This window comes from Austrofundulus limnaeus, unplaced genomic scaffold, assembly GCF_001266775.1.
Source record: "Austrofundulus limnaeus strain Quisiro unplaced genomic scaffold, Austrofundulus_limnaeus-1.0 Scaffold92, whole genome shotgun sequence".
Lineage (NCBI taxonomy): Eukaryota > Metazoa > Chordata > Actinopteri > Cyprinodontiformes > Rivulidae > Austrofundulus > Austrofundulus limnaeus.
In genome coordinates, this window is record NW_013952494.1 from 1,022,500 (window position 1) to 1,035,682 (window position 13,183).

General features: G+C 40.2%; 1 protein-coding gene across 1 annotated transcript in view; it reads right to left on the bottom strand.

The window, feature by feature from the left end:
- Positions 1–13,183, bottom strand: part of adgrv1 (adhesion G protein-coupled receptor V1) — a gene marked incomplete in the record, with an annotated part of 123,624 nt that overhangs the window by 100,507 nt on the left and 9,934 nt on the right. Inside the window, 11 exon segments of the mRNA XM_014012531.1 lie at positions 704–927; positions 1,095–1,271; positions 1,698–2,024; positions 4,935–5,205; positions 5,371–5,705; positions 5,804–6,034; positions 6,778–6,891; positions 6,987–7,091; positions 7,201–7,296; positions 8,907–9,056; positions 9,411–9,598. Coding sequence (XP_013867985.1) covers positions 704–927; positions 1,095–1,271; positions 1,698–2,024; positions 4,935–5,205; positions 5,371–5,705; positions 5,804–6,034; positions 6,778–6,891; positions 6,987–7,091; positions 7,201–7,296; positions 8,907–9,056; positions 9,411–9,596 — 2,216 coding nt within the window.

Sequence of the window (13,183 nt, forward strand, 5' to 3'; positions counted from 1 at the left end):
GTGTGTGTGTGTGTGTGTGTGTGTGTGTGTGTGTGTGTGTGCTGAGAAAACTGGAGCCAAGCAAGCAGAAAGCATAATATAACGGGCATTACAAAGAAATGGCGTACAAAGAAGGATTGAAGCACTCCAAACAGCCACAGCGAAGGGGCTGCATGCATAAAAACACGAGCATCTTTAGAAGACGATGTAATCAAGGCTGGTTAATTTGGAGCAACAACTCATTAAGAAGGTGTTCTATTAACGCCCCCCTGTGAAAAAAAAAACAAAAAACAAAAAACAAAAAAAAAAACCTTCTTTTTGATTCACTTTTTCTTCTCACAATTGCAGAATCCTCCCCTCTAATCCAATCTCTGAGCCCCTCATCCCTGTTTCTAAACCTAGAAGTGGGCACTTCTCTAAAAAACAAAGACCTGATTCAAGTCACACAAAAGCCCCAGGTTCACTCCACCCTCCACTTACCCAAAGTACACTGTGAAGTGTGCAGCCTCCACCCTGCAGAGGAGGAGTGGGATTGAGAGAAAGCCACAGTTCTCATCAGAACAGATGGAGCTCCCATCATGCCCCACTGCCCCAAATACTCAATATCATTTCACTCACATTTCACAACACATCTAAACATTATATAATACTTATTGTATGGGTCTGCAGTGCCACAATGATGAATACTAACAATGAAATACACACACCTATAACTTCTACCTACCGATCTAGAGTAAGCAGTAAGGTCTCGTTAACTTCAGGGATATCGTCAGCCAGGACAGTAAGATTGATGAAGGCATCACTCTGCTTGGAGAGGAAGACAATGGAGCCATTAAATGGCCTCAGGTCATTAGCTGTGACATCCCCTCGATTGGCTCCAGTTGGATGAAGGCTCCAGAACACCACAGCCTGACCATCTGTCCCATCCCGCCTCAGAGGGAGGCTAACCTGCACCAAACATCAATAAAATTAGCCTACATGCAGACATAATGCTAAATATACAAACCCTGATTGATATTTTTGAAAGTTTCCAAACACAAATTAGAGAGTGCAAACTACTTTAGGTAATGGCTAAAGACAAGGGCTGCAAAACCATTTGTACAAGCATAACTTACCATGGTTGCATTGCTGTCCTCTGGTTCAAAAAGCACCACTGTGGCATTACTTATAAAGCCTATTTCACCGTTAGCAATGTCAGGGGTGACAGTCAAAGTCAGGTTTAGTGGTCCACCAAATCTTGGACTGTTTGAAGGAATGGCGGGACTGATATCAATCAGTTCCAGAGTTTTCAGCTAGAAAAAAGATGAAACAGAAAGCTATCAGAAGCTAATACATAAGCATATGTTCCTGTAATAACTGGTTACGTTTTATAGTGTAACCTGCTCACTTCTTTGATTTGTGTGTAAATATATGGCAAAATACTGAAGTTTTGAATGTTTGACTATTGTGTTTTTATAGACTGTCGAGAAGGCTTTTCGTGTACCTTTTACTTGCTTTAAGTGCTAGCTGTTGTTTGTTTGAACAGTTGGGCAAATCCCATAGAACCATGCCAGACCTGGGTGCCAATGTCAAACCATTCACACATGCAAATGAGGCACTTAGACTTTGGATGGCACTAATTTAGCCAGAAGTGCCAACACAGACAGAATAACGTATTTCTTTAAAAGCGCTAACAAAATGTTGCTGCTGAATTGTAACTGTTTCCAGACTTTAATTACCTGTATTAAGAAGTGAGCTCCATTCTGCAGAAAGGCATCATTTCTGATGGGCAGTATGACATGGATCATCTGCTCACGGTAAAACGCCACATTGATAGACCTGCTGACGTTCAGAACCTGATCACGGGCCAGTTCTGGCTCTATTGGACCGGCTGGAATGTAGAGGGCGGTAAAGGTCATAGACACATTGCCCAGCATGCCACCTTCCCTCACAAAATTTAGAGACAGGAATCGACCCTCGGGTTGACTCTGGATGCTCTGCTCCTTGTTCGGGTCGAACCGAAAAAGTCCATAGACATCGTCACTGTCTTGGATGTAGAACACCATCTTTGGAGGAAAAAATGGATCACAATAAGACAAAAACAGAAATAGTGGCAAAAGTAAATTTCAGAAAACAAGTAGAGACAATGGGCCCTTGGGTTTATGTATATAGCTTTAAACTAACGTACTTTCATTTTATAAGAATCTAATAACAATGAAATTGCAGATTTATCACGCATTATCTTAGACCTTGTCACTTATCACAAGTTCCTTTTGTATTTGCTTCAGCACAACACAATCTGCCTTCCAAAACTGAATCACAAAGTCGTTCTAAAAGATTTGCCAGGAGAACAGAATTATTTGAATATGATAGGGTATGACAGCACTCTAATGAACATCATGATAAACACATTCACGCTGTTTTCCAACGTCTTAAAGACATGGGCCCACAATTTAACTTCAGCAAATGCTTATTTGGTCAGTCAAGTATTTCATTCCTGGGACGTATTGTGTTGAAGGAGGGCCTGCACCTCAGACATAATCACCTCTCCTGCACCAAAAAGATATGGCAGCACTTGATTATTTTCTGGGCTTAAAGGCACAGTGTGTAGGATTTGTTGTTTTCAGCGACATCTAGTGGTTGAGTGATTGACTCATCCTCCCTGGTCCTCCCCCCACCCCCACCCCCTGCTCCCAAACGCAAAGGAATTGCTACGGTGTCTCTCAGGTGTCAAAAACCTTTGATAATTCCAACCGCGATATCTACCAGCAGCTTCAGGGCTAGTGATGTTTCAAGTGGTAAGATTATGAGCTTTAATAAGTAAAATTATACCAGCTATGTTTACATGCACAAATTTTTTTAATCGGATTGAAATGTATTCAGCTTAAATATTCCGAATGTACTGTTTACATGGACACAATCCGATCATGAAAAGTGTTTACATGCACCGGAGTTTTATTCAGAATAAAAGTCTGGACATGTGCAGTGTTGTAAACGTTCAGCTCTACTTCCGTGTTACAAATGTAAACAAAACTCCTCTGTGCACTCAGGACGGACCCGTGTCAGCTTTTAATAATGGTAGAGACGCCGTTACTCCTCGGTTGAGCTGCAGCCTGCAGATGAAGCAAAACGTGCTTTTTATTTTTATTTATTGCGCAGCAACGTCTACTGTTTGCCTCCTTTTTCATCTGTTATGAGAGCGTGGAGGAAAACTTCTGCACGGTGCAGCACAGCTGGAGCGCTGCTGTCCCACCTCCTCTAACCGGGTGAATGAAAGTCAGCAGACATGCACACAGGTCAGTTTTCTACAATCAGAATAAGATGATCGGATTAAGTGTTTACATGAACCTCATTCCGATTATCAATTGGCACAACCCACACTTTTCATTCGGATTAAAAATTCATTCGGATCGAGCTCAATCAGATCAGAATAATCGGAACAGGCTGTTTACATGACGCATTTTTATTCGGAACAGCTGTTTAATCCGATTACTTTTGTCCATGTACAGACAACAGTTTTACAACTAAAACTGTTTTTGACGCCGCCACCGCAGTTTGTCCTTCATGAGCCTTCGTAGACAAGATGGCGGTGCAAGATGGCGGCTGCCTGTAGTGGCGACCAGCGACCATGGAGATATAAACAGCTTTTTATAAGGTAAAAATAATAAAACAATGTCTTTGTCTGCAATGATTAGACGTTTTTTATTATTGTCATTAGTGATTATCTCAATTTCGGCTAAAAGAATTGACAAAATCCTACACACTGTTCCTTTAACCTTCTGGTACAGTAAATTTCTACCATGCAACAATTGTGGAGCCACTGCAAGTGCTACTTTAAAGAACTATTCAATCTCAACTAAAATGGTGATGATCTTAAAATAACGCTCCTGAAAAGAACAGTACTTTTCATCTACAATCCTGAACTGTCCACATTCATCACAACAGATGCTTCAAACTATGAACTGGGAGCCGGTTGGACACAGTTGCACTCACACATTTCTGCTTTTGCATGTCGGCGAAACAACATTGTGTTAGAAAGGGCATCTAGGAATGGCATCTTAATGGCACGCTTGCTGTAAAGTGTGTGAATGTAATCGTAGTCTTGTTTTTAAAGACTGTGTAATAAAAACGGTGTTTCCTGTTTCCGTATGGTGAAAACTGACTTTTATTTAAAGAAAGAAAAATGAGAGGCAATGAAGCGACCAAGGAAAGTAAAGTTTTGGCTAAAAACAGTAAAAACAGAGCTGTGAGCTATCTTTAGAATGGCTACCTCTCTAATTAACTCTGCTGCAACTACATGAGTAGTTTCCATAAGTGTTAAACTGTGGCACGTTCAGTTCCCTGGAACCTACATTTGTCTGGTGTGTGACTACAGTCAGTCACAACAACTTCACAAAGCTCACTTTTTAATTTGTTACTATCTTATGCATCCTCTTCAATTAGCAGTAAAGCCATTCACTCATTTATTGAAACGATTTCTGAAAAAACAAATTGCTTGGCTCAGATGGCAAACACACCCTTACATCCCAAAGTTTTGATGTGTGATTTCGTGTGACATATTTTGCTTTGAAAGCAAACGAGACTCAGATCTGCCCACTCTTTCACACATAACCAAGAGGCTTGGTCAAAGATGGAAGCAATAAAAGCCTGTCACCACTTCACCAGGCTCTAAAAAAAAAAAAAAAAGAAGAAAACACAGAGTCCTCACACAGCAAGTGTGCCTGCTGCTTCCTCTTTGTTTTGCTTTGGCCACATTAAAGGAACACCCACAGAGTGAAGTTGCGCGCCATGGGGTCAGCCTTTGCAGAATGTGCCAAGTTTGCACATGCAGCTTACAGTAGGTCAGACACAAACGCACACATGTGTAACACATGCAACTCCAGGGTGTGTTCCCTAACAAGTGCAACCTTTTTTTTAATTTATTTTTCTTTTTTTACACAAACCCAAAAATGAAAATACAAATTCTCGAAACTGACCTGCATAGGTTCGTCGACCTCCACATTTCCAGTTACGGTGTTGGGCAGCAGTTTAAAAACAAAAGCTTCAGCTTCTTCAGGCTGATTATCGGCCACAATGTTTAGTGAAATCACAGCAGTCACCTGACTAGCATTGAATTTCACTGTTCCAGCCTGAGGTGTTAAGTCATCTGACACCGGAGCGGGATCACTGGAGTTCCTGCTGATGGACCAGTTGGCAGACACGGCACCATAGCTTCCTCCGTTTCTTACAATGATGATGCCATCAAACCTGGAGGAGTAATAATCAAAGATGTAAATAACTTTCCTTTTCTTTTTGAAACATATGCATCAAATCTACCTATAAATATATAAATAAAGTTGATTAATTGATTTGATGTAAGCCTACTAAAATAAACAATAACAAATAATGTGAAAGAGTTTGTTTGTTGCCCACCTCTTTGTCACATCTTCGTTGATGGCGATTGGCTGAATTAGAGCACTGCTGATTGACAGGACTCCATAAGGCTTATCATTGGGCTCAATGGTGACCAGCACAGCATTGGGTGATACCAGCACAGCATCTCCTCTGATAGTCTCCTCCAAAAGGATTACATGAAAGGACTCTGCAATTTCTGGCACCACATCATCAGTGATGTTGAAGAAAAGTCTGGCTTTGTAGACAAACGGAGGGAATGTGATGGTTCTGATGGGCTGCAGGTCCACAAAATCCACAGCTGGAGTGGCGCTGCCCAGTCCTTCACCACTCACTACAGTGTAATCTACAGACACCTAAAGAGAAACAAAAGTTCAGAAGACTCAGTCATGTTTCTGCATCAGACATGTTGCTCAGGTCAGTTTAAACGTATGAACAGACTGGGAAAGAAAACCTGAGTGCCAAGAGAACCAATGAGTGGCCCATCCTCAGCCAACTGGCCACGGGTCACGTTGAGAGCAATGACGCCCGCAGACTCTGACACGGCCATGACTGCGAGGGAGAACCGCAGAGGGCTGTCATTTTGACGGATTCTCAGCTGGACACTGCTGCGATTGGGGCTGAGAAGGGCTCCACCAGCCACGCCTGTGAGCCTTACTGAAAACACCTCGTCATTCTCCGGGATCTGGTTCATGGACAAACAAAAACAAATTAATAAGGTCAAACGTCGGGAGTGGGGAGGGTGCAGGGTTGATATTATGTATCTTCCAGGCACATTCTTTAATTCTATACCACAATTAAGTAACTATGTTACCTTCAATTGTACTGTAAACATCAAAAATAAATTTGACTTTGTCTGTCTAAACTCCTTGAAATTAGCCTCTGTCTCTTTAAGAACCTCCAACCGTTTCGGACACTCCCACTTCAGCTTGTTTTCGAGCTCCAGGGAGGAGCGATGGGTAAACAGGCGGTGCTTTGTTCCAGCAAACATTTAGGAATCCCACATGGTTACCACAGGAGATTCAAGGATTTCTCAAACATGCATGAATGAGTCAAAGCAACACTCTGAGTATGTTTTTGATGAGGTCATGACATTATAACATGTTATAAAACTTGCATAATACCACCCCTTTTAAAGAAACAGGAAGATTCATGACATGCCATATGTATCTGTCAAGTTAAGTTTTATAAAACTGAAGAAGATGGTACTCATTCCCCAATTTATGAAATCAATACAGTATATACATTATAATCAGTGAAGCTTAAGCAGTTTGGAGGTCAGGTCAGCTGAATTTAGACCTCTGATGTAATAAGTTCAAGTCAAGGAATGCTATCAGAAAGTACATCTTTTTAACTGTGTCCAGTCAAATGATGATCTAAGACACTAATGTACAGATATAACACAAAAATAGGCATTTCATTTATTACCTGGTCATCTTTAATGAGAATACTGAAGTTCACTGCAGCCTGTCCCACAGGGATAGTGATGTTCCCTCTGTCTGGACTGAGATCATCAATAGCAGGATAGGGACCATCAGAAATCTGGCAGAATGAGATCAAAATGAGTAAACTTGGACTGAATTGGACTCTTATTTAATACAATAATTGTGATGAAAAAACTAAAAATTTCTCCTCACCTCAAAGTTCACAGTCACGGTTCCGTAGGTTCCCTTTTCTCTGATTAAGGTGAAAGGCACATAATAGTTCTTTCCTCTCAGCTCATCAACAACTACCTCCTCAGTCTGAAATAGGGACAGAAAACACCTCAATTAGTTCAGTTTAAACAATTTCTACATTTTCTTGACACGCAGTAAACAAGTGAACAGAAATGATAAATACTGGGTTTCTTACTGAGTTGAAGGCAATGATTCCAAAGGCATTGTCATTGGACAAGATGGTAATTGTTGCCCTGTTCGGTGTTCCCAGTGTCACACCGTTAGAGGAGCTCTGGGAAGAAAAAAAAATTAAACGGTTTAATAAAACCTAGACAAATAAGCCGCATTTACATTTCTGTGCTCAACCCTGCTACCCCAAGACTTATTGCTGACATTCCTGCTCATGTGAAAGGGTAGTGTGTCGGTTTTATCTACTGTCTACACTTCATTCCAGTAAACCCACTGAATAGGCCTGGTGAGCAGGCACAAATACAGGAAGTGCTTGTTTTTGGCCCACTGCCCTGTCAGGTTAACTCCCTGCGGGGTGCCTCTTCAGAATCTGTGCTTTTCTCTGTCATCTGGCACTAAAACCCAACAAACTTAGAAACGAGGAGTACCTAAAATTACACAGTGATGTCACACGGCCCATAGAGGGAAATTTAAGGAGGGAATTTAATTTGCTGAAAGTTGATCAGGTGTTAACAAGTGAGCATAAAAGTGGCTTGTAGATGAATGTAAAGGCATGAGAAAATTACTATCAAAAATGTATTTGGACTTACTCAGTTCATCATGTATTTTAGTAAAACTGATGACAGCCACAGATCGTTTTAACGTCATTTTAATGATCAATTTTATGCTAGAATCTGTCCCGCCAACTGTTACTTCTATATTTTAATGCTCCTGTTAATATTGATCACAATTAAGTACTTTCTGTAAACCAATATTTCCTGTCATAATAGATGTAACTGTCAGAAATGAAACAAAATAATTAGACTAAGTACGAGCTTTTGCTGCACTATTGTATCAACTTTAAAACAACTGTGGATGTGTCTTTTGCTGCCTGCTGGTCAAAGCCGCTGTAGTAAATACACATCACTGACAATGAGTGATTTACAATACCCTTTATCTTAGGTCGTTTACCCCCCCCCCCTTCCCCAATCTCATCAATCTAACTTGACAGCTAAACTAAAGGCTGCATGAAACCATGGAGATTGTTCTCCCAGTGTGTGGCATCCTGTGCCGTGATAGTTATTCTTTTAATGAGTTTACAGCATAAACAAACTGAAAATACTTTCAGAACCTCAACTGGTCGGTTTCTTAATGTGATGCATATAATAATGCATTTTTTAAAGGAATTTAGCCATGGAGGACATCTTGAATTGGGTTTACTTTAAAGGTTAATTACAGTAGTTGTACATGATTACTTTCTACAAGTTTCATTACATTCTGTGACACTGGCAATATCATTATCACTTTTTGCCTTTTGGCTGTGGACAAAAATTGCATTAGTCCTATAGCTGGTAAGGCTGTGACTGTCAAAATTTACTATATTTTCATAAAGATGTTTGTTGTTGTTGTTGTTGAAGGAGGTCACAGATACACACAATATCTGGTCCCACCAAGGACTGACTTTTGCAGATCTCAGACATCAAAGACCCCGCAGCTCAGAACCACCCAGGGTTTACGGCTCGATGCCTTCTGCCCACCCAGTTTAGGAGCTGCGGTTCTGCTTTAACAGTCAGCAGTAGATTTAGGACAACAGGGCGCGACTTTGTGGAACGAAGCTCCACTTCAGAGACAGGAAAGCGGAAGTGAAATGGGAAATGTATCCAACAAATCCAAAACTTTATTTTCAAAAGTGAAAAAGACAAATATAAAATATTGAACATTAGGCATATTTACCTGCAGTTTAAGGTTGAAAGTAAATTTCTCATCTTCTTCAGGGATGTCATCGTCCTTCACAGCAATGAAAATGGTTTTACTGGACTCGGTGGACAGCAGGAATGCTGCAGCATTTATGGCCTCAAAATCTCCTGTGTCGACTCCCTCTAGCTGACCAACATAAATTCAAACACGACACAACACAGATAAGAAAAATCAATATTATGTAAAAAAAACTGGATCAGAAATGCAGGCAAACAATAGATTTAAACAGAACAATTTATTTTATTGTCATATATGTATATAATATTTAATAAGGAAGTGCATAAACAGAACCAGTGTTTTTGCATGTTTTGGCACATATTAATTGCTCAAAAGAAAAATTATCTTTTCTCCTTCAGTGGATAAGAAGGTAACAGAAAGGACAATGGTTCTTGTTTGGTGTACATAAAATAAAACCTTTGCATTGAGTCATTTCGTTTAAATATAAAAGAGATGAAAAATTATCTGACAAATGTGACCTACCAGAACCAAAGCTGTCACATTGACTGGGTCTCCCACTCGTTCCACGACAAGTCGCACCACAGCTGTGCTGCTCTCATTGACAACAAAGTCCGTTTGGCCCAGGAAGCGCAGTGTGGCTGACTCAGATGTAGTGCCAGGGATGGACAGAGCCAGAATCAACCCAGCTAGCAGGAGAACTGGGGGCATTCCTGCAAGAAGGGCAAACACAAGGAGAAAATATTTTAATGCAGGAATAGTCAATAAATATAATACACAAGAAGCTTATATGTACTGTAAGTTACTCTAGTCATTGGAACTGTTGTCCAATCTTAATGGTTAATGTGTTTCAGCTCCTTCAAGTTGGAAGGCTGGCATTTAACAAAAAAAAAAAAAAACTAGACTAAGATCTAAGGTGATGATTGGACCACTGCGGGACCTTGAAGTGTTTCTCATTTAACCACTGTTGATTCAGCAGTGTGTTTAAAGCTATTGTCCTGATGGAACGTGAATCTCTGTCCCAGTCTCAATTCTCTGAAAAACTCAAATAGGTTTCCCTTAAGTATCTGTCTTTTGCACCATCCATCAACTTCTGGACTTTAATGCAACAAAATAGAAAAAAATCCAAGGGGGTAAATATTTTTGCAACATACTGCACATAAGAGTATATTATTTTAATTACATGTTGGTTTGTTACTTATAATTTAATACAGTATTGAATATGTTACACTAAAAATACAAAAGCCAAAATCCAAAAACAGAAAAAAACATTCAAACCATAATGACATATACAGATGGTAACAAGGGGTCAGATGTTAAGGAGCGCTACTGTCAAACAGTCTTGCTGGTCAGCATTGCTTGAATTCACATTATTAATGTTTTTTAATTAAAAATTCTTAAATTTTTATTAAAATTAAAACGAATATTCTTCTTTGACACAGTATGGCACAGCACCTCATCTTTATCGGTTTGCCTTCAACTTCTCTCTTGTCATGTTTCCTCATCACTCCAGCTTCCCCTCTCCTGTCAGCTCCTGCTCAGCTCTCTCAGCCAGAATAAGCCTAAAAAGCCTATTGGAGCCACTAAGAACAGTTGTCATGGTTAACACAACAAAACACAGCTTGACAAGCAGGGTGGAGCTCCTCGGCCCTGTCTTTCCCATCCACGCTGCGTTTTTACCCCTTCCCCTTCATGATGTATGTCACGCAGATTTACCAACAGCAGGAACACCGAGGATCTTTCAAGGAGTATTTGTTCTTAATTACAAGGTTGAAAATCAGCATCAGCAGCTCCGGTGAATGAAGTCATGCTTTTGGGTTTTTTTGTAACTTTTAAAAAGAAATGTTTTTAGGAAACTTGGACATTAAAAATCAAACTTTCCATTAGAGGCATATCAATCCTGAGCTTCTCGCAGTTTCGGCAGTCATTCATTAAACTCAACGGCAATCATTCGTTAAAACGCTTTGTCTGCTTCAGCAGTAGAATGACAGTATCAGCCTCAGAAGTAGCTGGTCGGCTAGTTCAGTCAGAATCAGCTCATAGAAATGTTACAGACATTAAAGCAGGAGAGCATGTGCTACACGTGCGAGCGTATGTGGCGTGGACCTGTAGTCGAGGGCGAGTGCGCACATGTGCCACACACATGCCAGCAGCAGCAGCAGTGGAGAAAGTGCTGGAAAATCCATCAAAAAAGGATTTGTGTAGCGATGGGCAATGGGTAGGTGGGATGAGGAGAGCAGAGGTGAGTGTGGCGCTGGACAAAAGGGGCCAGGGCTGAATAAATCCACTAATTTGCCGTGGTCTCTCTCCTGGGGCTGGGAACTTTCTTAATAAAGTATCAAATATTTACGTTCATCATGGCAACCTGAGACCTAACTGGTCACAAGTTGTAAAGGGGAACATATCTGCACAATGTTTCAGCTTTCAGAGCACAGTTTCTGATTCCCCACAGGCAAGTTTCTGGGAATCATTTTGCCTCAAAACCTCAATTCAGTCCAAAGAATTGCCTTCTACTATTTAGTCCATCTTTTTGATGGATGGTAGGAAGTATCCAGCGCTCCAACAAAGCTGTACGCCAAAATATAGAAGGGGGTCCTATTTGCATCTAATGACCGAGATGCTGAACTTCCTTCAAAGGCCTTGATACAAAGCAGATGCCTTGTGTATGGCACTCAGGTCTGATTCATAAACTGTGGTGCAGATTTTTTTTTCCTTTTTTTTGTGTGTGTTTCATGAATTTTGCCAACCCTGACCCCAGGGATCACAGGGGCCCCCGAGGACCTGTCTGTCACAGCTAAAGGCGGCGTGGAGTGTCTGGCCCAGACCTCTGACATCAATAAAACTGCGAGTCAGAGTTCACGGAGAGAGGTGCACATACACACCCTGCTCACATCTTGTGTATGGATGGATTTGTGGGCTGCCAAAGTCTGCGTTTGCATCCAACATGCACATTTTCAAAGCTTGAGGCAGACAGTTGAGTGACAGCTGAGGACTGCAGGAAAAACATCGCTGAATCCAATCAGACACACACATTCACACACATTTTAATGTTGTGACTGAGTAGATTTTCTTTGGGTAACCCATCTTCGTACCACATGGATATTTTCAGGAATCCTCAGTTGATAGATGCTTAAAAATTATGGTTGAAATGAAGCACTTTCATGAGAACAACCCAAAGCAAGCAAAACATTTCTCATATCACGATTTTTGGCTCATTCTTGTCTCTGACTTTTCTTTTCTAAATGTAAGTCAGCTACATTTGTGTGGACCTTTTCCTACCTTAAAAGTGGTTAAAACAAAACTAGAAGCTACAGTTTATCTAATAAAGATTTTACTCTTGCATTCATCAATTTACACACCAGTGTTACGTTAGGGCTGTTTTGGGATTCAATATCTTGCCAAAAAAGACTTTAGGAAGCCAATAACCCAACCATCAACCTTTTGATTATTGGGAAATGCTTTCTACCTTCAGAGCCAAAGATCCATTAGTTTACTTTTTTTCTTTTGGAACACAAATTGCATTCACCAACTATATTTCACCTAGCCTACTATATATATAAAATTGGCTTTGTATATAGGAAACATATTGGTATTCATTTCATCCACAACAGGACAATACTAGTTACAAAACAAAACAAAACCATTCTTAATCTGTCATTATTAATTAATTTAAGGCCTAAGCATTTACATGTTTTTAATAAAACAGTTTTTAAGATCATATTTCTAGCTGAGAAATGTCTTCTTTTTTCAACATTCACTATTTTAGAAATAGCTCTCTTGTATAATTAAAGCCAACACAGCACAAAACAAACCTCAAATACATGAAATTTTTCCATAAAAATGTGATCAGTACACTGATGAGCATAATATTATTAATAACTTTAAAAGGGTCCCTCTTTTTTTTTTTTTACAAAGTGTACAATGTTTTTTCTTGAACATACTTACTGGGCGATATGGCTGAAAACTGTATCATAATATAAGTGTTTCATATCATATATCAATATATATTGATTAGTTATTTGTTTTAACTATTTGAAATAAGGACCAGGAAAAAAAAGGCTGATTAATACTGCCAAGCTGGTGATATGGCCCTTCCTCTTTTATCCATAATTTCCTCTTGAGCTGTTGCACTCATTTTCTGTCTTTCTATCACGATGTATTGTTATCTCCGACAAGGGCAAGGTCATGTTTTCGGTCGCGTCTGTCTGTCTGTCTGTCTGTCTGTCTGTCTGTCTGTCTGTCTGTCTGTCTGTCTGTCTGTCTGTCTGTCTGTCTGTCTGTCTGTCTGTCTGTCTGTC